At 41.3% G+C, this 26,730-nt stretch overlaps 1 protein-coding gene across 1 annotated transcript in view; it reads right to left on the reverse strand.

The window, feature by feature from the left end:
• Positions 1–3,469: 3,469 nt before the first annotated feature.
• PPP1R9A (protein phosphatase 1 regulatory subunit 9A) overlaps positions 3,470–26,730 on the reverse strand; it is a 269,005-nt gene continuing 245,744 nt past the window's right edge. Inside the window, exons 15-21 of the mRNA XM_054564340.1 lie at positions 22,408–22,495; positions 22,219–22,308; positions 11,576–11,774; positions 9,449–9,568; positions 8,534–8,557; positions 7,327–7,509; positions 3,470–5,973 (exon numbers count right to left, since the gene is read on the reverse strand). Of these exons, the coding sequence (XP_054420315.1) occupies positions 5,764–5,973; positions 7,327–7,509; positions 8,534–8,557; positions 9,449–9,568; positions 11,576–11,774; positions 22,219–22,308; positions 22,408–22,495 (914 nt within the window). The 3' untranslated portion in view covers positions 3,470–5,763. The remainder of the gene's footprint in view (positions 5,974–7,326; positions 7,510–8,533; positions 8,558–9,448; positions 9,569–11,575; positions 11,775–22,218; positions 22,309–22,407; positions 22,496–26,730) is intronic.

The following is a 26,730-nucleotide window of genomic DNA, read 5'->3' on the forward strand; positions in this document are numbered from 1 at the left end:
ATCAACCAAGCACAGGAGAACAATTCAGACGTGGCACTATTGTCTCTTCCATGCAAATGATCAGACACCAAAAAGTACAAATCATAAGTGTCAGATAACATGCTATCCATATTTATTGGACTTAAAATTACTTTCAAACAACTTTTTTTTCCTTTATAGAAAGAATAAAATAAATCAACTTCTTACAATGGAACAGAATTCATTCTCTCTCTTTCTTGTTTTTCAGCCAGTCAATTTGTTACTCATATGCAGCACACGTACTTGTGGTTTAATTGTAACTCCATTAAAAAAATACAAAAGCAGCAGTGATGACCATAAATAATATTCCGGAAAACATGTACATAAATATTTAAGGGATTTCACTAAGCACTAACGAAATCGTATGTTGTTGGGAGGTGTTAGCCAGCCAGAGTGCCTCTTAATCCCCACTTTTTAAGGTAATTTAATTCTTTGGCCAATTGTTCTTTCATACACAAAAGACTAAATCCTTACCAGAAAACCCGGGTGCGTAAAGAAAATAGCTGAGAGAACTAGGAGTGTACACCTTCCAACAACATACTCACACTGACATCCATTTGGCAATAACCTAACCAGGCCATCACTGGGCAAAAGGGAGATAAATGGTCACGTGACAGCAATGCTGCCATCAGAGAGCCAGTAGTTAGTGACTTACACATCACGGCTACCGAAAATGTCATAGTAGAGCATGAGCGAATGCACAAGAACACACAGTGCAATGTTGAGCCAAGGAAACTGCAGTGTGCAGTTGAAAATGCCCAAAGCTGCATAAACGTCTGAGTTTCACCTCAGCAATGTGCAATCTTGACATCAAAGCATTAACCAAACATTTCCGGAAATTTTACCTTACTAAAATACCAAGTTTCTAATAAATCAATTTTACCAAAATATATAGACATGTAGAAGGATAAGTGCATTTAGTAGAAGATATACGTTAAAAAAATCTCTTAAAATCTTATGAACCATTCAATGTATATACAACACAAAAAGTGGCAATAAGGCTATGATTACTGCTGGGGGTCCTAACTGACAATACCAAGTTCCAAAGACAATATCTATTTTTTTTTAATGCCATGTCATTGCGGTATGTGTGTGTAAGGTGGGAGATATATTCACACATATGTAGTCTGTATATCTACACAAGTGGCATGCACATTATTAAGACGTTAACTCTTGTTCTCTTATTCCTTGCCTCTCATTCATTCTTGAATCCCTAGCAGTTTGGGGGTTGGGACTGGGGTAGGGCCAAGGACTAGAAATCATCATGTTTCTTTCCTTCCCCACTCTGTAGATGTGGCAGCAGGGTGCGTGCTGTACTCGGTGTGTGAGCCTTCAAGTAGCGCCCATGCCCTCAGCACATCCACGCAGACACCCATGCTCAGGCATGTAAGGGTCCTCTGTCCACCGTCAGGTAAACCCTGCTGCTTTCACTTTCTGGGGGGGTAATTGATCTGTAGGCTTTTACTTTGCCCTTTGATTTCTTGGCTGGGTCTATTCTATACTACTACTTTAAGTCATGCAAATAAATACTGGTGTTCTGTCTGGTGTTATGTTTTTCCCCCCGGTGTTTTGGACCAAGAATAAATTTTCCTGAGACTTTAAATAACTAAGACAAATATAAATAAAATCTGCTGGCAGATCATGACTGGTTTTTCAGGAGTGAATTGCAGCAACCACATTCATATTTCTTACAATACTTTTCTGTAGAAATTTACTTCCCATCCCATCATCATAATGAAAACAATTCTAGTAGAAATTATGGACATTTTATTTCTGGGCATCATCCTTAAAGGCTTAGCTTCAGATAGTGTATAGGTAGACCCTTGATTAAAGGTGAATTTGAAAAATTCAGAAAGCACTCAGGAGTAGCGGTACATAGGTGACGTGAACCCTAGTGACTGCTATCTACCAAAGCGAAATGCACCTCAGCTACAGCTCTCTCAGGAAAGTGTGTTTAGTTACTCAAATGGAATTTGGTAATTCTTAAATTGTTCAATGTAGTGAGGGGCTACAACACCTTCAAAGTGTAGATATTTCTTTAGAATTGTTAGGATGCCCCCCCTTTGAAATCTTCTTGACTACTATTGTTAAACACACGGCTTTTCTCTCTTGAGGCTTGGTCTATGTAACCTTTAACACTTATAAATGAGTTACAATATTCATAGAAATGCAAATTTTCTTTTACCTTTTAAAATATAGCTTTAAAGCCCATGCTAATCCAATCACACAAACAACCTAGATGAGAATTCTTTGTCTTCAGCAAAAACCATAAATGCTAATTAAGGTCAAACAACCTGGGACTATTTTTGGAGGTCGGGCCTGGGATGTCTTACGATTTCAGGCTAGAGACGACTGCTATATAAAAGGCATCGGCAAAGGCTAGTTAATTTGGTTCCTCACTCATCCTCTTGCCACTTTGTCCCCGACAATAACAAAGGAGCACCGGGTAGGTGTTCCCATTTCATGCCTCTTAAAAGCTGAGTTTGGCATTAGCACCTGGGTTAGAAATGCTTATGTGATGTTGAGGGTAGGAAATTCATCAACCCCAGCTAAGGAAAGATAGTATAGAATAGCTTTATTGTCCTAAAACTAGAGGTGAAATTCATCAGTCTGCTAGAATGGGCAAAATTAGGTTTCTGCCTTAACCTATTACTCTGAAGCTACCTTCTGATTCAGGCAAAGAAAAAAAAATTGAGAAAACTATTACACAAACTGTGAGTTACTTAAGGGAAATAGCCTTAAATAAAGTAATTCTGTTATAAAGCTCAAGCCCTTCAGTGGAAAACCCCCACCTAGACCTTCAGCTCATACAATGCTCTTGGTCCACAGCTTGGCCTCACCATGCATACCCTGCCCCCCAAAGCATTCCCTGCCCCCCAAAACACTTCTGGCTATTGCCAGAGTCATACAGAACTGTCATTTAGGGAACACATAGTTCATAGTAACCAGATATTCCTTTTCTGTTCATTTTCTGATAAGGAAAAAACTGCAAAGTCTTTAAGGTTCATGGAGCAACAGTTCTCTGTTAGGTTGTATGGACACCAAAAAGCACAACCATTAAAGAAGGAATTGTGTAAGACACTGGAACCTCAATGAGGCATCATGCACTAGAGTTGATTTAAAAAGATAGTAGGAAAACAAAATGCTCACAAGTTCTGAGGTCCTTCACTCTGTTTTCATGCCCTTTTATCAACCAGTTTCCATTTTATCCTTTGCTGGATAATCAAATCAAGTGTCTCTTATCATTTCAGCAGTTTTAAGTAGTAATGTTAAAAATAACAAATTAGGATGAAAATTACTATAATTTAACTTAACAAATCAAAATAGATACAACACAAACTAAATGATTTGAAGAAAAAGAATTTGATTAATAATATTGCCAGTTGGTCATTAATTTAAACATTGGGAGTGTACAAATAAATTGAAGACAAAGAACAATATTCTAGGACATTTAAGAAAATGAAATATAATAGATCATAAATTATGTGCAGAGACTGAGACTTACAGACATTTCCAGTATATACATCCATTTTCAAATATTACCAAAGTGTAAACATAACTTAAGATAATCATCCTTCTATTTCCATTCTTCAAATGAATACAGTGAAACTTCCAGTGTGATCCAGGTCACTTTTTTTCAAAGAAAAATAGCAAAAATTAATAATAGCAAGCACTAGTATTACCAGATTTTGACTAATTTAGCCTTTAAGTATTAGAAAAGGTTTGCTGGACTTTGTAGTTCGTTAATAGTGGTTCCTTGTGTCTCATGGTAATCATAAAGAGCAAAGCACCACGCAGCTCACAATATTAACAGAATCTCCAGTATGGCAGTCTCGTTATCATACCCGAAAATGAAGGCAGGCAGAGAAAACATACATGGTGACTTTGATAACTGTAAGACACAGTGTAGCTTTATGTCAGTGTTACTGTAGAAGGAAAAGAATGATCTGTACCTACAGATAAAAGCGCTGAAGTTTAGCAGATAACACATTTCGGAAAGAACAGAATTATGACTTTCTAGTTTAGACAATTCCAGATTTAAAATATTCAGGCAAGCAAAAAAGTAAAATCACAATGTTCAAAATACGAGATGGAGCGATATGGGTTGGGGCCCTGCAGTATCTGCTACCTATAACCTACCTCCAAAGCCCCCTCTGTGAGCTCTGCGAATAGAACATTTCCAGCGGAAGGTATGGACAGAGACTCTCCATGTAGTACAGAAGTACAGTGTTTGTCCACGAGTATGTCAGCCCTCAACTCTTACGTGGGAACCTGTTCCTTGGAAAGTGGAGGACCTCATTTTTAGAGCCAATGCAGCAAAGAGAACCAGATACATAAACATGAAAAGCAAAACAACAACTACAACAAAAATAAGATCCATCATTTGAAAGTTCTCAAGGTGAGTTATCTTTTCCTCCTTCTGCCCTACTCTCTGGCCCTTGAATGAGTTTGATGAAATACTGAAATCCTTAAGGCAGGCTCTAAAATACACTGAACTGCCTCCACTGCTAGACTGTATGCTGTGTGCTATCTTAAACAAACTTTAACTGTAAAGTGAAAAATCTCTGAAAGATGGAGGAGAATGGCTCAGAAAAACCATTGAAAGCATCTCGAAACATAACTGACAGCTCCCCTTTAAAGAAACATTCTGTGTGCCCAAGAAAATTGCCTCTCTGGTTGAATGTTACTCAAATCCAAATTTTCTCAAACTGGTATTTCTATTTTTCTTAAAAGCACATTTGTTAAAACACTAACTGAGTCCACTTGGGAAACCTTTTGAGTAGAAAATATGTGACGAGTTCCTGACTGTGTCACAGTTTGGCTGAAGACTTTCCAGAATGTTCCCCAGGAGAGGAAACCTGAAAATGTTGGTTTCCTTAAAAATCAATTTCCTGTTCAATTTGTTGGGGAGAAGGAATTGTGTTGTGTGTGTCAGGGCTGCTAAAATACTGAAGCGCAGCAGTAGCTAAGTAAACAATAGATCCTGATAGCCCATGGCTGCATTAACGTCTGATTTCTCCTTTGTTCGCCTAAATCTAGAGGATAAATGTTACCCTCTGAATCCCAAGGTAATACCCACGTCCACATTCTTAAGGCTTTTGCTTCCTTCTGGGGTTAACAAATGACTATAATTCTTTTCTCCCTTTCAGATGCCCAGCAAGCAGAACGGTGTGCTTGCCTTTTGCCACAGCAGGTAATCATGTGGCAGAACGCCTGTGCTTCCACAGCGGGGCTGTCTCACTGTCCAGACACAGAAATGGCGGGGAAACTTTCCCACACTTCGCAGTGGATTCTGCAGCCCCATCTCACGGCAGAGCGGTGCTCTCAGCCACGCAGAACAGGTGCAAACGCGCAGGGTCAGGATCCCATACGGACAATTCACGGCACTCCAATAACAACACTTGTTGGGCATTGTCATGCTGGTTTTCCAAGTGACATACCCACCCACCCAACACAGCACAAGATATTGGTAAGTAAGAGAAGAGGGAAACATAGCTAATTTGCATTTCTCACAAATGAGCTCCTTGGTTTGTTAATAAACTAAAGGTTGCTTGGGATTATTTCAGTAGGTTAAAATTAAGGGTATTCCATTATCACAGAAAATGCAGTTATTCAACACAAGGTCCCCAGCCTGCCTACAGCACACTCCCCCTGCCGTCTGTTTTTTTCTTCATTTCTCCGCAGGAAAGCGGGGCAGGAGGAGGGGACTCTCTTGGAGCGCCCGGCCTCCCAGGAGGGTGCGTATTACTGCTCACCAGCGCCCTCTGTTGCAGCTGTCATCTTCTCTGTCTTTTTATGTTTCCTCTGCATTTGCTCCTGTTCCTTCCTCCTAAGCTTTTCTCTTTGTTTTTCCATTTTCTCTTGAGCTTTCCGAGCCTTCTCGAGAGACACCTTCATTTCCTTGAGTTTTTTTTTGACCACTGCTCGGTCCTGGGATGATGTCATTCCAAGGGCCTAGGAAGGAAATACAAGCAAACTAAATTTGAAAACCAATGGCCTCTCTGCTTATGATGAGGTTGATATCACACTATGTTCAAACTCAAAAATGAATTTAAACATAATTAACGAGGTAAAAACTGAGCAAGAGCTGATGGCATTTGCCAAAAATCTACATACTGGGGGCCTCAGCTTTATTTGCTCTTTTGTTCTCTGAAGTCCCTAGCACAGTACTCGCTGAACCTCATGAAGTAAATGCTTTCCACATTGGTAATTAATGCGTAAATGGGTGAAAAAAAGGGCACAACTCTGCTTCTCCCACCTTTAGGCTGTAGGCAATTACAGGTAAAAGAGAGCAGTGGGCCCCCGCTGCCACCTAGGGCTCCGAGAAGGCAGGAAGGATCGAAGCGGCTTCCCTCCTGCCAAAGTATTCCTTTACAGTGGGGACCAGGGTGTTCGGGGGACCGCAGTGCTCACGTCAGCATGGTTAGCCATCCTCGCTCGCTGTAGGCACACCTGTCCAGGAGGCCTGATTATCAGGAGGAGGTTGCTCGATAAGCTTGGAATTCAGAAGAAGGAGAGTCTGATGCGTACTCTAAATGTTTCATGACCTTCAGAATCAACAGCGGGATGCATCCATCTCCCCAACGGGACAGCCTTGTCAATGGGGCCTTCATATTCACAGGATGTTGATTGATCTCTAACCTTTTCAGGACTGTCAGGAGATACTCATCCGCCCATCCGCCCGGCAGGAGGCTGAGGGCGGGGGGTGGGGGGGGGGGGGGGGGTTGAGAGCTGGCTCTAAGCTCCTTTTGCCCTTTTTCCATAGGGGTTTGAGCGGCCATCTCTGTCTCTGAAAAGAGATGGACTGGACAGGTGAAAATGAGGGTGTGATGGAGGAGGAAGGAAGACACACCTGCACATATTTGGGGATGAGAGTTCTGGGGAAAAACATTACCCCAGTTTTGGAGTGGCATGCAGGGACGAGTGGGGGTCAAGGAGGAATGAATAAAGAAGGGTAGATTCATGGGTTTCGTTTTTAACTCTTACATGATGAAAGCGTTCACAATGGCCATCATGAAAACTCCTCCTACACAGAAGTAAGTAGAGTTAATACATGGACCACGTGTCGCTAGGTGGAAGCAATGGAGGAAGTCCCTAGCTCTCCTGCTCAGCAGCCTACTCTTTAGAACCCCTGACTTTCCGAAACTGCATTTACTCCTCAGAAATGATTCAACGTCCTTTCTGCTGACTGTTGATGAGAATTATCTCTCCCATATGCAGAATGCTCTTATCTAGTGAAAACATTTTAGGTGCTATGAGTAATACAAATTACACTTGGTAACCTAACACAGATATATAATTCTTTACCTTCAGTTTATTTCCATCCAACTGCAGAAGTTGCTCTCCAGTGATGTTCTGGGCACTGAATTCAGACACATACTGCTCCAGATTGAGGCCCCTTAGCCAGTGAGAGACCTGCTGCACACTCCACTCCTGGATGGCCCGGCTCTGACACTGACTGTGTTTGGGAGACTGTCCGTCATCAAGGATCTGAGGTGGGAATGTCACGCAGTGTTGTTAAAGGACCCAGTGCAATGGCTCAGTGTGGTATATCACACTATCCAAAGGAATTTCTCACCTACTAGGGCCATATTTATTTTTAAACCATAAAATGATAAGCTAATGGTCCCAGTTGTATATGTAACGCACATACATAGATATCATTACCTACATGTTTTTAGATAACCGAAAATTTAAAATTGCCCCCAAATAAAGCAGCATTTTCAATGTGGGAAGTTTAATAGTGACAAATGCACTCTAATGTTGCAAGCTTCTACATTAAAACACTTTGGAAAGAGGATCAGATAGAGAAAACAAATTATTTCATTAATCTCTATATGCAAGGCATCCCTCTGCATTTCTTCTCTGATAAGATATTAAAGATACGTAAATACATACTTAACAATATTAGGGTATCTTTCACTTGGAAGAGGAGAGCATTAAGCCCTCAGGCATGTTTAGGGGGAAGTTTCATAGCTGTTATTTCATTTGGGCAGCAAGCATACCTGTGAGGAAGGTGGGGCAGGTAGTATCAATGATTACTTTTAAAAAATAAGGAAACTGAGGCTCTGAAAGTCTACAAATCTGTCCAATGCAGAATATTCTTTTTAATAGTGCAAAGGGTAGGTTGGTTCCTCGAACCACTAAAGCTGAGAGGAGATGAGGCAATGACAGGTCTGGAAGGAGAGACGGAAGTCACCTCAGTGACCGGCGGAGAGAACACAGACAAGGGTATGGGTAAGCCGAGATGAAGGCAGAGGAGGTGAAACAGAGCGAACTGGGTCAGTCGGGTAATGGTGATGCAGACACATCGTGGGACTCTTTCTCAAATCAGAAATATCGTTTAAACTAAGATAGGAGACGAGGGCAGAGAGTAAAACTACTGAACACAGGGAACATCTCTACGACAGAAGCAAGTGCTCTTACATTGTTTGAGTTTTAAGTCAACTGCGGAGAGAGAAAAGATTCAAATAATACCAAAAATGCCACCCCACACAGACCACTGATAGCTCACCTCGTCATCTATCATATCCAGGCTCTGAGTGAGGGAGCAACAAAGGAATCAAAGAGAAAAGTGTTATAGAAACAGGAGACCCAACATATACAGTACACAGTCTTAATCAAATTAAAGTCACGTCAAGCCCGAAGGATGTGGGCAGAAAAGTTTAAGGAAAAAAAACATGTTTTACAAAACAAAAGAACATGTTAGAAAGAAATAACTAAAAACACGTATGAAGAACAAATATCTTTAGTTACAGTGCCTCCCCCCCCCGCCCCCTCTTCCACGGCAGGACTGGTATTTCTTTCCTCTACTTATCTCTTGGGGCGTTAAGTCAATTACTAATGTAATTTCCCACCTCCCTTGTGTATGTTTATTTCCTGAGAATTCTTAGCAATGCTATTTTGACCCTGGTGTCTAAATTGGAGGTTCTTACTTTGTTATCCTTCCTTATCAAACTGTACCTCTCTCCTTTCCAATTCAGTGATTGATTCTCAGTCAGGGGCCACGCCCAGCCCAGAGGGAATATTGGAATTTTAGGGTGGGGAAGCTGAGGGGCAAGGGAATGGCAAATCTGTAAACTCCATGAGATTTCTGAGCTGTTTCCTAGTTTTGCTCTCCAAGGCCCAGCCTCTCATTCCCACACCTAAACAGAGTCATCCCATTTAAATCAGAAAGGCCAAGCCTATGGGATATAGTAAGGGAGGTGCCTGGACCACTTCAAGGGGCTCAGAAACAATACTTTGCTTTCATGTTGAGACGGAGAGAGAGGGAGAGGACAATTTCCTATCAGATATGAAAACACTCTCCTGATGCTCTACGTGCAAAATCTACCTAAACACATTTTCCCTGTGATAGTTCATGGGTATCACATGAACTATCAAATGTATGACTGAGAAAGCAGTTCAGTCGTATGTGCCGTGAGCGTACCTCGTCTGACGACAGTGCCAAGGACTGAGAGAGCCCTGGGGTTTTGGGTTCCGCTCCTAGGCCGCTCAGGTCTGCCGAGCTGGTACTGCTGGGGCTGAAGTCATCGTTGAAGGTAAAATTCTGTAAAAATAAATGAAGCTCAGTGTTATACAAGTGCCATGAAGGAACCTGAGGTAGGTGTGTTTGCCAGTTCTAAAGTTTATTTTGAAGTAATCTTAGAAGAAATTCATTTTTGGTTTGCTAATAGCTTCTGATTAGGCAGTGTTTGAGAACACTGCACCTTCTGTGGTGAATGGGAAATTCTGAGCGCTTTCTCCATCAGATGAAAGGAGAGGCATTTTGGAGCAATGATTCTTCAATCTCTTGTCAAGGGTACAGCATTCATTATCCTCTGCAACTGCTCAGAGGAGTAATATTAATGGTCCTATCTTCTTTCACCCTAATTGTGATGAGTAACAGTGTGAGTAAAAAAAGTACAAGATGGTGTGTGGAGAGCCGAAGTTATTAGGAACAGATGGCGACCCCTGTTAGAAAGGTAGGTTGAGTACCCCCTGGGAAGGAGCGCTTGCTGTTGGCTGTGATAAATACTGTGAGAAATGGCAGGTCATCTCTCCTGGATGTAACCTCCAAGATGATGTGTTCTGGGGGAGGTCACATTGGACACCACACTAATGATATGCTGAAGTGCAACTCTCCCATGGTGCCCATGGCGTGCCCGAGAGGCTGCACCGTGAAGAGACACATGATCCCACAGAGCTACCTGGTGGTGGGGACTGGGGGGAGTAGAAAGAAAACTTCCCCAGGATGTCATTAAACTGTTCAGTGGATAGTAAAAATCAAATCAATTCACAATGGCTATGGAGGTGCACCTGTGAAAACATTTAAAACCAAATCTGGAGCCGGTCTCTCCGGTGTAAGATAATGGTAGAATTATTCAAACAACATTGAGGTGTATCAGATCCAATATTGAAAATGTTTCAAGGCCAAAGTGGTCTACTGCTGTCAGAACTTCTTTTCTAATTCTAGAATGATTGGCTTTCACGGGACTCTAAGAACTTGACCAACACCATCTTGCTTCCTATTTCACTTCCTTAGAAATTGGACTGTTAGTTTTCCATTAGGTTCTCTTGTACAGGGTTTAGTTGGTTGTCAAGAATAAATACCATGCCAGAGGCTGGAAAATTCAGTACCGAACAAACTCCAAGGTTTGCTAAATCTTCAGGAAAGGAAATTAAATCAGAGCGCACGGGGCTAGGCTAGTAGAACATTCAAGCAGGAGGGCATTTAACACAGCACATTACCATTTGATATTGTCAGTGGAGATACAGCCCCAAAGCCCATCAAAACCATGTGAGCTGTTGGCCACAAGGAAAGCGTTAAATTCAAGTAACATTAATCACACATTTCTGTTTGAGAAAGTGAACACAGAGAAAAGGAGACCAAACAACATGTGAAAGTTAGCGACCGTATATGTTTCAATAAAATGTTAGATAAGGTTTGCAGTGTCATGCTGGAAATAACCATCATGCATTGAAAAACAAGTAGCATCCATGCACGTAATTCCTAATTCTGCTGAAGTTAAAGAACTTTCGTGATAGAATTACAATTGTTTGACATGGAAGTTTGATTTAAAAGAAGGAATAAGTAAGGGTGCTATGTCAGCATTGGTTTGTTTTAAAGAGTTTCATTTAGATGTATTGAACACAAATTCAGTCCCAAATTTATTTGTTTTCCAGTAAATCTTGAAGAGCGCAGCAAAAATAGTTTCGTAATGTAATTTAAAATGGAATACTTGGTAAACAGATCTATCACACTGTGCCATAATTCAAATGCATCTTTCCCAGCATGGCTTAACTGTCAAACTGAGATTAAATAGCAATATGTGAAAAGACAGGCAAATCAAAGATTAACGTACAATCTAGAATGGAACAGTATTAAAGAAGGTGATGGTTAAATGAGGTTTTCTTTTTCCCCACACAGGAAATACCATGCATGGTTTATTGCAGTGTTATCACATTGGTTTCTTGGATCCAGAGCATACACACAAGTTGAGAATGCTTTCCAGAGACTGAAGAGGAAGAGATTTGGGATTTTCTTGTTTGCTTTTTTAATCCATGTGTTTTCTACCTTGGACCCCTTTTTATCTGAATTTAGAATTTCAGAAGAAGGCTGGAGGGGACTTGTAGGTGAAGGCAGGTTCCTGAAGGAATAGGATCCTTTGCGGCTCTCATGAAACCACGAGAAAGGCATGCAAGGTGAGCGCGGGGAGGCGGGCGCGGCAGAGGATGGCTTCGCTTTCCAGGGCTCCAGCCTGCCTCTGAAGATCCTGCTCGGGAGAAGAACGGGGCTGTTAGTCCACGAAAGGGCAGAGGAACTCTGAAGGGGCTCTGAGCGGGGTTCAAAGGCACAGTTTGAGAAACCGTCCTACACAACAGGCAAGAGTATAAACTTTTCACTTTTGACTAGAATGCTTATCTTACTATATTCTTTGCATCTGAATGGATTTTGTATTGGCAGACATTTTCAAACTGCTATTGTCATCGAGAATTTTTATGGAGTGTGCCTAATAAACACAGGGGTGGGCAAAAAGTAGGTCTACAGCTGTTTGTATGGAAAGTAATACAAAAATTAATAAATACTACAGGAATACACTTGGCGTTTCACATACTCACAACTGTAAACCTACTTTGCCCTGCCCGGAATTACAGTCAGGGAGGTGCACATCCTTTCAGGAACTGCCACGCGGTTAGCCGTCACGGCGTTCCTTTCGTGTGGGTCACACATCCGTGCCTTACCCTCGCGACACTTTGCTCGTCATCAGCATTCTTTCCTGGCCTCCTCTGAACTCATGATCCCAAGGGTCTATACTTGAGAAAATGAGAGACTTAAATAATTTGGAAATCTCAGGGCTCAGGATCCTTTAAGCAGAAGACACGCGTTGTTGGGTTTTCATCGTAATCTTAGTGCCTTTTCACAGGAGGAGCATCAGACCGGAAGTCTCCATACTCTCCACTCGGAGGTCCAGGCTCCGCCACCTCCTGAACACATGGCCTTGGGACTCTCTCAGTCTCTATTTCCTTATCTGTAAAGGGTAGATACTTTTGGCTCTCATATGCGGTTAAGAATTTAATGAGATAATATATGTCAAAAGTGCTTTAAAAACTAAAGTGCTCTATGCTTATTGTTCAACATTCGAAGGCATTTGAGAACAGTTTAAAAACAGACATTTTTCTTAATATGTTGCATATTTATGTTTATGTTTTGGTTAGAAAAAATAACTATTAGAGCTGAGGCAGGAATGGGCAGTGTCTGTACATCTTGGAAGAGGCCATCCTCAATGTCCAAATGACAGTTGATGCAATGCCTATGATTAGTTAGCTGTTGATGTCATCACAACAGAGAGATTCCCTTTCATTTAAATGCCTCAGCACCTTAGCTAAATAACTTATATCTAACATGGATACTGCATATCAATCTTCTCACATCTTATTTAAAACATTTCAAAATATTACATATTTTTCATTTACATAAACAGTATAACTCCTAACAATACTGGTTCATTCCCGAAGATTATTGTGAGAATCAAACAAGACAATAAATGTAACGACATCTTGTAAACTGTAAAGCAACATACGAATGGTACAGGGTGGTAAAGATGACAAGTAAAGAGGGTGGAGAGGCCAGTGCAGTTTGGGTAGACTACTGACACCATAGGTTGAGAGAGATAAGTTGTTGGTCACCCTACAGCTTTCAGAAGGTCGGATGACTTAAATGGTGTATTTCTTAAAACATACACACATACAAAAAGGTGTCTGCAAGGATACAGAGAGAAAGACCCACCCGAGGTGTGTCAACCTTCAATTTCATCCTAAAGTTTTGTATCCTTAACTCCACCTACTTACTATGAAAAGGAGAGCAGCGCAGCGGCCTAGCTTCCGCAGGCAGGCCAGCAGAGGCACTGGCCTCTGGAGGGGGTGCTTCTCATCCCTGGGCCAGTCTGGTGAGAATCACTGGGGCAGATGTCCAAACGCACATTCTTGGCCACCCAGACTTACTGAATTAGAATTTGAGGGAGAAGAAGGGAGCAGTGGACCTGGAATCTATTTTAACACATACCTGAGCTAAGTTTTTAACATTTATATTTATTAATATTATCCTGAATGCAAATACGAGGCTTCTGGATCAGAAAATTATTGCATCGGTTCCCCCCATCGTAATTTCCTCTCTCCAGGGTGACATAATGAGAGCCAGATGTCTTATGCTTGGTCTACACTATAGGAGAGGAATCTAAAATATATGAATTTGGATGGCTAAATAGGAGGGACAGCTGTCCGCTCTCTCCCCTCTGAGAGTGGGAGAGAAATCTTGCCTCCTCAATGTAAACAAACTCAACGTGGGAAGGATCTTGGGTTCTAAGCCTTGGGAAAGTAATGTATGTGCTGGGGGGAGATAAAACAAGGATGTCCAGCCACACAGCCTTGGGAATGTCTCTGCAGAGATGGGTCTCATCCCCCTCTCCCCATTGCCACTCCTTAAAAATGCAACTACACACCTCTGGGGAGGGGGCGCCCTCCACACACCTCGCTACCCGTCCACAATTTCACTCCTCAAGTTTGTCTTTTAACTCAGGTCTCACAAGACAATAAAAATGCAGAGGAAGCTCTGGCAGTACAGAAATACAAAAAAAAATTTTTCTCTGTAGCTTCACACTCTAATAATTGAGCACATTTGAAATAAACTGGACCTGATGATTACTTTTCTCCTTTGGTCATACATTTCTGCATCAATGAACCAAAGTAACATGGGGAATTCTTTAAGGGTTCTTTCCACAATTGCAATAAGGTACGGTAGAGTTTCAATTCATGGACACCGTTTTCAAGGTCACAAACAGGCCATTATTAGTGAAGCATGACTATCCTGTCCTATCCTCAAGTGAACTGCCTTTGTAACAACGCTTTTAGAACCATCACCTTTTATTTTTTTAGTAGGCAGAAAATAGGAATATTGGTGCCTAATTTTTGTGATTCTAATAACATATTTGAAAAGGATTTTTGGTAGTTCAAATCCTGGCCAGGCAACATTTCAAGGAAAATCTGAAGACCACCTTTAAACACTTTCATAAAATTCCCGCTGCCAGGAAAATATCCCAGATTGATGAACCCAGCTGACTCGGACATCGGCACAGAAGACAGGCCTGGAGGCCACAGTGGGAGCAGGATAGAGGAGATTGTGGAAACCTAGCCTCAGGGGACAACCAGAGGCCCTCCAGATAATGGGAGGTGACGGGAGGCATGGAGGAACAGCCATGGAGAAAGCAATGCAAGCTGTCCCCCTCACTCGTGAGTGTATCCCTGCCTCTGAAACTCCACGACTGATGTAGCCTCTGTGTGCTGGCCAGTATCCATAGAGAACTGACCAGGGGTGTACTTCCATTTGCTTGGACCTAGGGTAGATAATATTCATTTTAAAAAACAAACTATTACTTTAAAATTATAGACCTGTCAGCTTACCAGGCATGCCTCCTAAAATAAATGCCAATTTCCTTCTGGATAAATTGACCTCCTGAATCTACAAAAGGAGCAGAGGAGTTCTGGTAACAGTTACTCTGTTATTGACCACTCTTACAGTCTGTTTCACTCTGAGGAGAAATTTATTAAAATAACATAAAATTATCCCTTCCTTTTCTTCCTTTCCTTCCTTCCTTCTTAACACTTTTGACTCTGGGGGCAGGTTATAGGCTAAGGTTCATAAATTCTATATAAACCCTTAATAATCCCCCTAAAAAAAAAAATCAAGCCCTGGCTGGTATGGCTCAGTGGATTGAGTGCTGGCCTGTGAACCAAAGGGTCGCGGGTTCGATTCCCAGTCAGGGCACAGGCCTGGGTTGTGGGCCAGGTCTCCAGTAGGGGGCATGCAAGAGGCAACCACACATTGATGTTTCTCTCCTTCTCTTTCTCCCTCCTTTCCCCTCTCTAAAAATAAATAAATAAAATGAAAAATAAAATCAAGATTGATGAAAATAAACTCGGTAGATCTGAAAATAACTTCTAGGACATCAAAGTAGGTATGTGTTCTATACTTCCTTCACTTTTTTTTAAAGCTTGTACACTAATGGCTCACTATCATTTTTGGAAGAAACAGAATCATAAGTCATAGCTATATTTCTGTTTATTTTATTGTTAGGAGCTGGAAGAAAGAATGGCTTGAAATTAGGTTTCTGTGATGCTAAAATGTCTTTGGGGGAGGGGATAAGGTGGGGGAGTAACTGTTTCCATCCTTTAAATAGTTTATAAATAGTTTACAATTTTACAGAACCATTAACTCATTTATATACATCTTGAACTCAGTTCTTGCTGGGGCTAGCTCTCCAAAATTAAATTGCTCAGGTAAACATTCCATGGTGATTTTTGGGGGGGTTGATTTTTAACTTTGAACACATGGTGCAGTATTCAGAATCTATTGGATGTCATCAAAATATAGTTAGGAGTTGAGGAACTGCCAGACAGAAAAAACATAAACAGAATATAGAAGTCAAACAGGTAATAAAGGAGGTTAATTGAAGAAAGTTAGGCGCAACCAGAGGAGGGTTGCAGACTTCCATTTACTCACATCTGATGAAGAAACTCTGTAAGGCTCTAACATCGAGACTGGAGCTGTAAAGCCAGTCCCTTCTGAAGGGGACTTGGAGACCCTTAAAGGTAAAAGCTATGACAAGCACGTGTCCCTCTGCAGCTCCGGCCACCACCTGGACATGTCCTGCTTCCAGATCCTGAGTTGTGGTCTGAATCGCTGATCAATAAACAATAGCCCATCTGCAATGGTCACCGCGGAGTGTTCAACTTTAACTTATGACAAGGTTCAGGAGCTGCCCCAAGTATGGCACCGTGGCATAATCTGAGAAACGCCACGTACAGGAAGGGCTCTCTGACTTGCCCTGTCTCCTCTGAGGCAGGTTGCAAGACCCTCAGGTGAGAGCTGCCCTCAGGGAGGACAGGAGTGTGTTACCTCCAGAGGCTCCCAGAGGAACCTGCACCTGAACGCGCAGGCCCTGCTAAGCTTCCCGTTCACTCTCCTCAGCTCAGACCCTTGGGTCCTATCACATTTTCCCACAACCCCGCACTCTTCATAAAAATACTTAGGCTCAGCCCCTTCTTTGGATCTTCATTTTCTTATGAAGGCTTCTGTGTCACATACAAATTATATTAAATATATTGATATGCTTTTCCCTTGTTAATCTGTTTTTTGTTAACCTAATTCACAGGGCTCCAACCGGATTACCTGGGAGGGTAGACGGAAAAGGTTTGGTTTTGTTTTTTTACCTCTTCTACACTGATTTGAGATGGAGAAACTGTCCCTTTTATAAGTCTTTCCCATACTAAGAAGGTTTAAAGTCCAACAGCAAGATGATCATGTAAATAAAATCCATATTCTCAAAATAAAAATGTTAAGTTTAGGAATAATATATTCCTTAAGATTTAAGAAAATTTGTGTTATTAAAGTTCTGAGAGAAATTTGCCTATGGATTCTACTTAATATATTTAACTAATTTCAGATTTAACTATTTGTGATGTAAAATAACCACACTGATAAGAATATCTGCATGTTTAGAGTCACTCAGTTATTGTTTTAATTTATTAGACTTTTTTGAGGTTTTTTAAGAATGGAAAAGAGTTGACTTGTTGGGAATGTAAATTTGTCAGGTTTCAGGCATTGGAAAATGCTAACAAAGAAAACTAAATAGAGTAAACTCATAAATGTAGCTAAAGACAGGACAGATGATTTTGGGGGAACACATCTGTTCTACTGAGGTTAAACTCCTATTATTCAAAGGTCTCTGTGAAAGTGACTGCTTTTATTTTATATAAAAATAAAAGATGCATAAATAAAATGACAAGATCTGTAAATTGAACTGAAACTTAAAAAAAGTTGTTTTCAAATTGGAGACTTTCCGAAATTACTCTTAATTTAGAACCCCAGGTGCTGTGGGACATTGAGAATATCGGGTGGCGGGAGTTACGTCACCAGAGTTAAGGGCTCTGCCGGCACTTCCCTGAGCTCTTGCCGTCACTGTGCGTGGCCAGAGGGGCTGGGTAACGCGTGCTTCCAGCCTTTCCAAGCTCCAAGCAATCTGCCTTTCCACAGTGGTCATTTTCTGCTGGCTATTTACACCTGCATTTTGCTTGCTGTTTTTTATTTTAAACTTTTTTTAAGGACAATTCTGGCTCCTCTCTGGGAGCTCCAAGGGCCCGGTTTGGGAAGAGGTGACGTGTTTTCTCTTCCTGCACGTGTCCTCAGCAAGCTCCTCGGCTCTTTGCAGAGGCGTCCCCCGAACTCAGCAGCAGGACAGAGCTGCCGCCAGGGACATGCCACAGGGTCTGATCGCAGACTCACTGAAATGCCATGATTTTGCTAAAGCTTCTTCAAGAGAAACATTTATGAAGGGTTGTCTGAACTATAATCCAGAGTCCACCCATTCTTCAAGATAGGACCAAAATCATCCTTGGATTGAACAAGACTGCCAGCAAAATACATCTGGACAATACTCTGTTTTATATCCCTGTGGTCAGAATTGCTTTAAATATGATAAAGATAGCCATGTATATTAATTAAGAATTTTAAATGTACTTAAATGTGATTTTCTCAGTCTTTGCAAGGACCTGAATAGGTATGTGAAATATGCATGTGTTTCTATCTTATAGATGAGGATACTGAGGTACAGAGCTTAAGTAAATTGCCTATGATGTAAGTAGCACAGCTGGGATCTGAACCCAGGCTCTTAGCCACTTTGGCATTACGCTGTTGGCTTCTACTGAAGGCCACTGTTAAATTTATTATGAAGGTATTGTTGAAGATGTTCTGTTTTAGTTACCAGCCTTACTTTTTGCTTTTTCTTGTTTTCCCTATCCCATTTACTTTTAAAATAAGTTATGTTGTATCATATGTACTTTGTATATATAAACAAATCATATTTGGAATAAGGGGAAGTACATATAGATACAAAGGGTAAATAAATGAATACATGCTAATTTATAGATCAAAGGAGTGTTTGTTAGAAATCAAAAGAGTATTTGTTTTTCATAGAATCATATGGATCAACACTGTCCAATAGAGACAGAATATGAGCCACATTATATAAATTAAAATTTTCTAGTAACCACCTGAAAAAAATTGTAAGGTAAAATTAATTTTTATAATTAATATTTAACACTCTTTTTTCATATTGTCTCTGGAATCCAGCACACGTTTTCTCTGACAAACATCTCCATGTAAACTAGCCACATATCCGGTGCTCAGTGGACACGTGGGGCCAGAGGCTGCGTCCTGGATAGTGCTGGGGGAGACGGGTGGAGGTTAGAGACCAGGCTCTTTCAGGCCCCTCACTTATTCTTTGGTAGGAAACCAAGGTCCAAGGAATTCAGAGACTCATCTGCGGCAAAGTCAGGATGAATAGTTGGATCCCAGCTCAGAGTTTCTGCGACTGTTCACACTTCAGGTAAATCAAGATTCGCCCCCCCAGCGAAGGGCCAGCTCCCTGCCCTGCCGCTTTCCCACAGCCGCCCTCGGCCTTGTTCCGACACACAGGCCTGCTCACAGGGCTCTCCCGTCAGGGACGAGCTGGGAGCTTCGCTCGCAGGGCTCCAAAGTGGACAGTCCGCTGAACTCAATGGCCACTTACTCTAGAACTTCAGATGGTATTTTACTTTACTCTTTGGTTCATCCTTTTGGGGAGAAACAGCCTCTGACAACTAAATGTCTCCTGCTTTTGTCCTCTGCTGTGTTACCTATTTAAATCAGAATGTTCACTGAGCATGGACTTGAAAAGGATAAAACCAAACCAGTATTTCTCTGTATCATTTGTTCATTTGTTTATTACTATTTTAACTCATTTATCTGTTTCATGTTGGTCATGTATTTGAGTCATTATATCTCTATAAGGAATACAATGAAGGAAATTCCTTACTCTTTGGGAGGAAAAGAAACTAAAACTGAGACCAAATTTGGCAAATGTCTCACCTTTTAGTGTCTAATAGCCTCAGATTAGAACGGAATGACTTCATCAGATTTTTACAACCATATAAGAACTGGAAGAAATGCCCTGGAGATAAGATTACAAACTCAATCCGTGAATTAGACTCTGCTTTTTTGGAGAAAGCCTCACAGGATGATGAATTTCCTCTCAGTTTTCCACAGGAAGGGGCTGCTGGCCCCTTCACCCCCTCCCTTCAGGGACCCTGGGACCCTGCGCTCCCACCTGGCGGTCACTGTTCTTCCAGGAGTGTTTTGTAAGGTGCTGGACCCATTGTCAGTCTACATAGAAGAACAAAGGCTGTCATTAGATTTGATTAGTGTTAACCAAATTACTGTGATAGCTCAAAACATTATTTGTTTTGAAACAGAAGTCTCTCTTCTTCCCTATTCTACTAGTTCCATTACATCAATTCCTTTCAGTTCTGTCAGAATTCTACAGTAATTACAAATACTTTGAAAATTATGATTCTAATTCAAAACTACGTTGTAGCGCTGGTACACGCGGCACTATCTGTGACTACTGAAGCAGAGAGACTCCAGAGTTCATGTTTTAAAAATAGAGAGCTGGCTAGACAGCCGAGTGAGAAGCCTGGCTGGTTCAAAAGCTGGCATTAGCTACGGGGAGCAGCAAGCAGAGGACAACCCACCGCTGACCACCCATGTGCTGCCTAGAGTCAGGTGAGCGCTCACCAACACAGGCAACATTTGCTCGATTTTCATCTGGACTTTATACAAGGCAGCCGTATTCTCTGGCTACTATGATGGCATTCAGTCGAACCTTCTCACGCCTGCTGAATGCCTGTGCTTAGGTCCCTCTTAGCCTCCAAGGTTAGAAGGAGTGACCCAGGGCCCAAGGACGAAAGGGACGACAGTGTCCCTTCAGAGGTGCCCAAATTTTTCTCCCATTGTGCGTCTGGGCATCTCTCTTGCTCTTCAAAAGTTTCATTATTTGTTTCTCTTCTTCTCCCTCTGCATATTTGACAGTTTTCTATTGTTAACTCTAAGGCACAAAAGTAGACGGCTTCATGTTTCTCACTCCAAAACCACCCAAAGTTAAATCTCTTTTGAGTTGCATTATGGTCATTTTTTTCCCCCCTGGGATTGGTGTCCTCAGTACACACAGCGCTTTCTACCCTTTTTTGACTGTACAGCATAATGGAAACTCAGACTAACAAAAATAATTAATTTGGGATTCTCTCTGCTCATCTCCCACGCCATTTTTCTGTAATCCTAGGGAGAAGATATACTTTCTCAGCATGCAGTATGCCGGAAAAGAGAAAAAGAAAAAAGGAAATAGCAGAGGACAACCTATGAAATGGATAAGCGGGTCCCAAATAATTTTAGTCTTTTATTCTTAGCATTTTTGTCTGTATCTTCCCTAGTCATTGCTTTTGGGATGATTCCCAAATTTCATAAAGAAACAGAAATAAGTCAGAGACAGACATATAATTTCACTTATATGTGGAATCTAAGGAGCAAAATAAGAGAGCACACAGTAGAAACAGATTCATAGATACAGAGCACAGACTGTTAGTTGTCAGAGGGAGGGTTGGGGGGCTGAGTGAGAAAGGTAAAGGGATTAAGAAGTACAAATCATTAGTTATAAAATAGTCACGGGATATAAAGTACAGCATAAGGAATACGGTCAATAATATTGCAGTAACTATGTATGGTGCCAGGTGGGTACCTGAAATATCAGGCAGACCCCTTAGTGAAGTAAATGATTGTCTAACCACCATTCTGTATACATGGAACTAATATAAAATAATACTCAAGGTAAACTGTCACTGAAAAATAAAAAAAAAAAATGAAATGCATAGGTACCTGAAGATGACATGAATGTTAGAAAGACATCTAGACAGGAGGCACATGCCCCAGGAATTTGGAATTAATTGTCTGTTGCATAATCCTGGGGTAATCAATTAAATTATACAAAGGTGAAGTTCTTCATCAATAAAGTATGGTGTTTCTATCAGCCCTTCTGATCTTATTGCAATGGGCAAATGAAATGATAAATATAAAACATCTCTGTAACTTGCAAATTGTTGTCTTTATTATTATTTTAGAATACCTCCTATGTGCCAGGCAGTATTTTAAATGTTTTACACGAAAACTCATTTAGCCCTTACACTGACGTTAAACTGCTATTACTCTCATTTCACATTGGAGAAAATGGAGATGCAGAGACGAAAAAACTTGTCCGAGGTTCTACAGGTGAGCGCTCCAATTCAAACCCAGCCAGTCGAGCTTCAGAGCTCTATGCCTGACTGTTTCCCTACACGAACCCAAGTTTAAAATGAAGTGATCTCAGAATAAAATTGGGAACAATCGGCAACACGCTGTATAAAGCCCACTTCTCCAAGGGATAACCTTCATAGAGCAGTAAGCATCGCTAATAAGGCCCACAAACGAACCGCCCAGTCCAGCAGGAAACGGCAGTCATTCCTACACACGTGGACCGAATATTCTTGAAAGCCAACAGGTGCTTAATATTGCATAGACATACTTATGCAGTATTTAGATGAATAGTTGGTGAAACTGTTCATGTGATCATAATTCTGCAATTAAGCCAATGGATATACCCAAGGCCCGGTGTAGGCTTTAACTGGAGTAACACATACAGAAATTGGGAAATTTTTCTTTCATCTCACCTCCAGGTACTGACCATTGATTTTGGTTAGCAACAGAAAGGGGCCAGGAAGTTTGGCTACAGGGATAAATCTATGTTTTTCATCACTCACCCGTACCTGCTACCTGGAGAAAACCTATTGGCCTCTTTTTCTTTTTCTTTCCATTTCTTTCCCTTGTTGGAGCTCCTTCGCAACGGTGCCCTATCATGACAGCACACAGTCAGAAAAGGAAAGTTGGCATTTTCTCCTTCAATCCATCTTTTACAGAGGGCTTTACATTCTACATTATAAGGCGCTTACCCCAGATCCACAAACTTCCGCTTAATTTTGCCTCCTTGCAGGACCAGTGAACTGGATGCCCTCAGTGATTGGGGGCCTTTGGCACCATCTAGAATACACACATATGTAAAAAAAGACCAACTGTTACTATTTTTAAAGCCATGAGTCAAAAGTCAGTTCATTATCCCTGAAAGGCTTTGCCTCAGTTTCTAACTGCAAAAGGAAATGATGGGTGCTTTATTTTTTTTAAAGCTACAAAACATAGCCGTGTTGAGGAACACTCAGTTAAGCCAGGAGACGTCCTGTTGGACTGAGGCCCCATACGCATCACAAAAAGCGTTACCTTCAAATATATATTGGAATGAATAAAATAAGGAAGAATAAATACTATTGGATCCCCTTTACATCAAAAGCAGGGGCCACCATGACTTTCCTTTAGTTCCCGTGCCTTCTGACAGGAACCCAGTCACCCCGAGGGACTGGGAGGTTTAGGGAGCAAGTGTGAGTCAGAGCTTCCCCTAACGGGGTTTCCCTTGCTAAGGGCCTGCCTGTGGCCAGTCCAGAGACAGAGGAGGGCAGAACACGGGGAAGACTTTCTCAAGCAGGGGCTCGGCTCTAGGACACTAGCATCTTTGAACGGTCTCTCTTTAAAGTTGGGTTGGAGCATGACTTGGCTGGCCTCCCAGGATGCTGAAGACGCCAAACGCTCCTCAGTGTTTGGAGCTGAGTGATCTTTGCCTTTTTGAGTCCTGTTGGCTCTCTGAATGGCAGCAGCTGTTGGGAATGGGGACACTCGAACTAATGCCAAAAACCAATCAGTGGAGAGGCTCTGCAGTGGAGTTCAATGTCAAATGTAGGAGCTAGATTCTACTGGTGCAACTTATTCCACCTTGGACAAGGCAGATAACTCCTAAGGCTCTACCTGGAACTATCTAGCAAAAGATCCTGTTTTGTATTATCTGTCAGCATATCCAGTTATCTGAGATGATTAACAAAGGATGTTTTAATTTTGATGGATATTAGAGTTGAAACTACTCCTTCCTAATTCTGTTAGTGTCCGTTTATCTCTATCTCTTTGAAATTAAAAACAACAACAAACAAAAACAAAACTCCAGCAACTAGAGTACAGAGAGAGTAGTCCTCCTAAGAAAGTGTTCAGTGAACCATGCAGGTTAATTTTGCTTATAATATTGTTTATTTCAGGAGAAATTTCTTAACATACATACTTACAAAACATGAAGTACACACACAGTTCTCATTTAGGAGTCATTTTTGAAGGTAAAGCTCTAAGGAAGCATACGATATTGACAAATACTCTGAGGGTTTTTTGCAATGAGCTTTGCCTATTTTTAGTGATACTTAGATTACAATAATTCTTTGAAATCCCCTGGCCAGTGTGGCTCAGTTGGTTGGGTGTCATCCTACAGAGTGAAAGGTTGCTGGCATGATTCTCAGTCAGGGCACATACCTAGGTTGTGGGTTTGGTCTTTGGTTGGGGCACGTATCAGAGGCAACCAATTGATGTTTGTTTCTCACATCGGTGTCTCTCTCCCTCTGTCCATCCCTTCCCCTCTCTCTAAAATCAACAAGCATGTCCTCCGGTGAGGATTAAAAAAAGAATAATAAATAAAATAAAATACAAGAGTCAAAAATATGACCATGTCAAAATCCACTTCTAACCTGAAATATTTATTATGAGTGCTTGCATCATTACTCTTTGGGTAACTGAATTAAATGGCCACAGATGTGACACAGACACATAAAGAAAATCCACAGACATGGCACAAGTACCTGCTGAGGTGATTTTGCTAATGGACATTTTTTAAAAAGCAAAATTTCAATTACTTTAAGAGAAGCCAAAGAAAAGAAAGTGCTGGATTCTTCCAGATCGATCTTCAAGCAACTCTTAATGGCTAGGACTGTGCAAAGTTACAAAGTAGACTGCCTAATTATTTTCTGAATGAGAGGTAGCTGGGAGATGTTTTAACGAGCGTTTTAACGAGCGTTTTAACGAGCGCCTGAGAGGGCCAGATGAGACAATGTACATGGAAACTCTGTAACCTCTTAGGGTTGCAGCCATTGGACCTCTTGGGACTAAAAGCCTGATTCTGCCCATGGCAGAGCCTGCTGCTAGGCAACCTCACATCGTTATCTCATACATTTGCCAAAGTGTGTTCCTTGGAACACTTACATGAATGCTTTCAAAAGGCTGAGTTTGGAGGCAAGACTAAGTAAGAATGCACTTTCCCATCCTAAATCAATCGAGTGCACATTAGCAGACATCAGAACTTCCAGTCCGCCAAAAAACCAATGCTGGATTGCTATGATATCAGAAAAAGAAAATGTGACATTTTTTGTGAGTTTATTTAGGTTTATGTAAAAGTCTTATTAGGTTTTTTGAAATCTCTCAAACACTACCTTTGTGAGCAATTAGAAGTCTGACCTGGTCCTCATTTTCTTTTCTTTTTTTTTTTTAATCCTCACCCGAGGATATGTTTATTGATTATTTTAGAGAGAAGACGACTGAGAGAGACAGACAGAGAAAAATATTAATGTGAGAGAGAAACAACGATCAGTTGCCTCCTGTATATGCCCCAACTGGGGATGGAACCTGCAACCTAGGCATGTGCCCTGACTGGTAATCGAACCCACAACCTTTTCGGTGTACGGATGACCCTCCAACTACCTGACCTACTTGGTCAGGGGTGGTCCTCATTTTCGAATGTAATGAAAGATCTCCTGACAGCTAAATACTAAGGACTTTATGGCCTTCATTCTTCTCAATCTCACTGCAATAAGACTCTTGACTACCTATCCCTTCATTGTGGGGACTCCCATGCCTGGCTTCTCTCCTGAGCATACAGCCTCCTCTGTTACAAAGTGAGTTGATCATCTTTCCCCCATAAAGTTTCTGATTTCTTATTTTCTATTCAAGACAGGACCATATTTCCTGAGGCTGGAAACCCTGTGATCAGCTTTGACCGCCTCCCTTTCTTCACCCTGTATCTAGTCAACTTCTGTTTCAAAGGTTCTTGCATCTTTCCTGTCACTGTCTATTGCTCCTCCTTAGAGGCGATCACCTCCGAGTGTCTCCTGACTCTTCCTTCCTACACCTAGTGCCTTTTCCTTTTTAGTCTTCTGCTCAAGCATCTTCTGGTTTCCTAGTAAAGGAAGGTACCAAAGGTATTTAAATTCAAGCTACACACTCATCTGTTCGAGTTTACACGCTACCACTCTAAACCACATACACAAACGGCTGCAGGCGAGCTGGGCCAGCCCCATTCCTTTAAATTCATCTCACGTGTGCCTGTCTGTGGCCATGCGACCTCCCTCTGCTTGACCTGCCTTCTTACCTACCCTTTTTGTTTTTTTCAGTTCTTCCATGGTTACTCTAACTGTATGTTCTTTGTCACATCTTGTTTACCAATGTCAGCTAGATATAACCTCGCCCTCCTCTGGGCAATGATAAAATTTACTATTTCTCTCTATATAAAGGCCTAATGCAACATATTAATAGTAAATGAATCCTGTAAATACTTCTGCTTGCCAGGACATTAATTCAACAAATATTTTTGAGGGCATGTTCTGTGAAGGACAACGCACGAAGAGCTATATATAAAATTAGAATCATAATCTCTAGAAATCACCAGCAGAAAACTGATAGTGCTTAATTTACTCTGATTAACTTTGCCTGAACAAAGGCCCAATGCTATGTAAGTCCAGAGACTAAAAGTTCTGTATTAGGTTACTCAGAAAATAGGCACTGGGAAAATATGTTCATGTCTCTCACTATCATGTAACTTGTTTTTAAAATTTCTAGAAATATTCTTATACTTCCTTTAATTTTAACTGAAATGGGGTTAGATGTTCATCATTTAGGCAGTTAAAATGGGACTTTTCCTTTCCTAGTTTCCACTGAAGTCCCACAAATATGACAACAAAATCAAGACTTGGGATGCAGTACTGACACGATTTAGAAAACACCCAACTTCAATGATGTGTTCGATGACACCAGAGTATTATCCACAGGACTGCAACCCGATACAGCTCAAACAATTATTGTCTTTGTAGTAACGTGATAAACCAAAAGCAATGGTGTATTACTTAAAAAAAAAAATCCATCAATAGATAAAGGGCAACCAATGACTAAGACATTTTCAGAGTTTATCCAGCAATGTTCAGTGGATGGAAACACATATCTAGACTGGGGGTCAGCAAGCTTTTTCTGTAACGGGACAGATAGTAAAAAATTCAGGTTTGTGGGCTCTTGTCTCTGTCATGACTACTCAACTCTGCTATTGCAGCATTAAAAAAGGCAGTATTGAACTGAGTATGGCTGTGTTC

Source organism: Pteronotus mesoamericanus, unplaced genomic scaffold, assembly GCF_021234165.1.
Source record: "Pteronotus mesoamericanus isolate MK-2021 breed Mesoamerican mustached bat unplaced genomic scaffold, CSHL_Meso_final scaffold_85, whole genome shotgun sequence".
NCBI classification, from domain to species: Eukaryota; Metazoa; Chordata; class Mammalia; order Chiroptera; family Mormoopidae; genus Pteronotus; species Pteronotus mesoamericanus.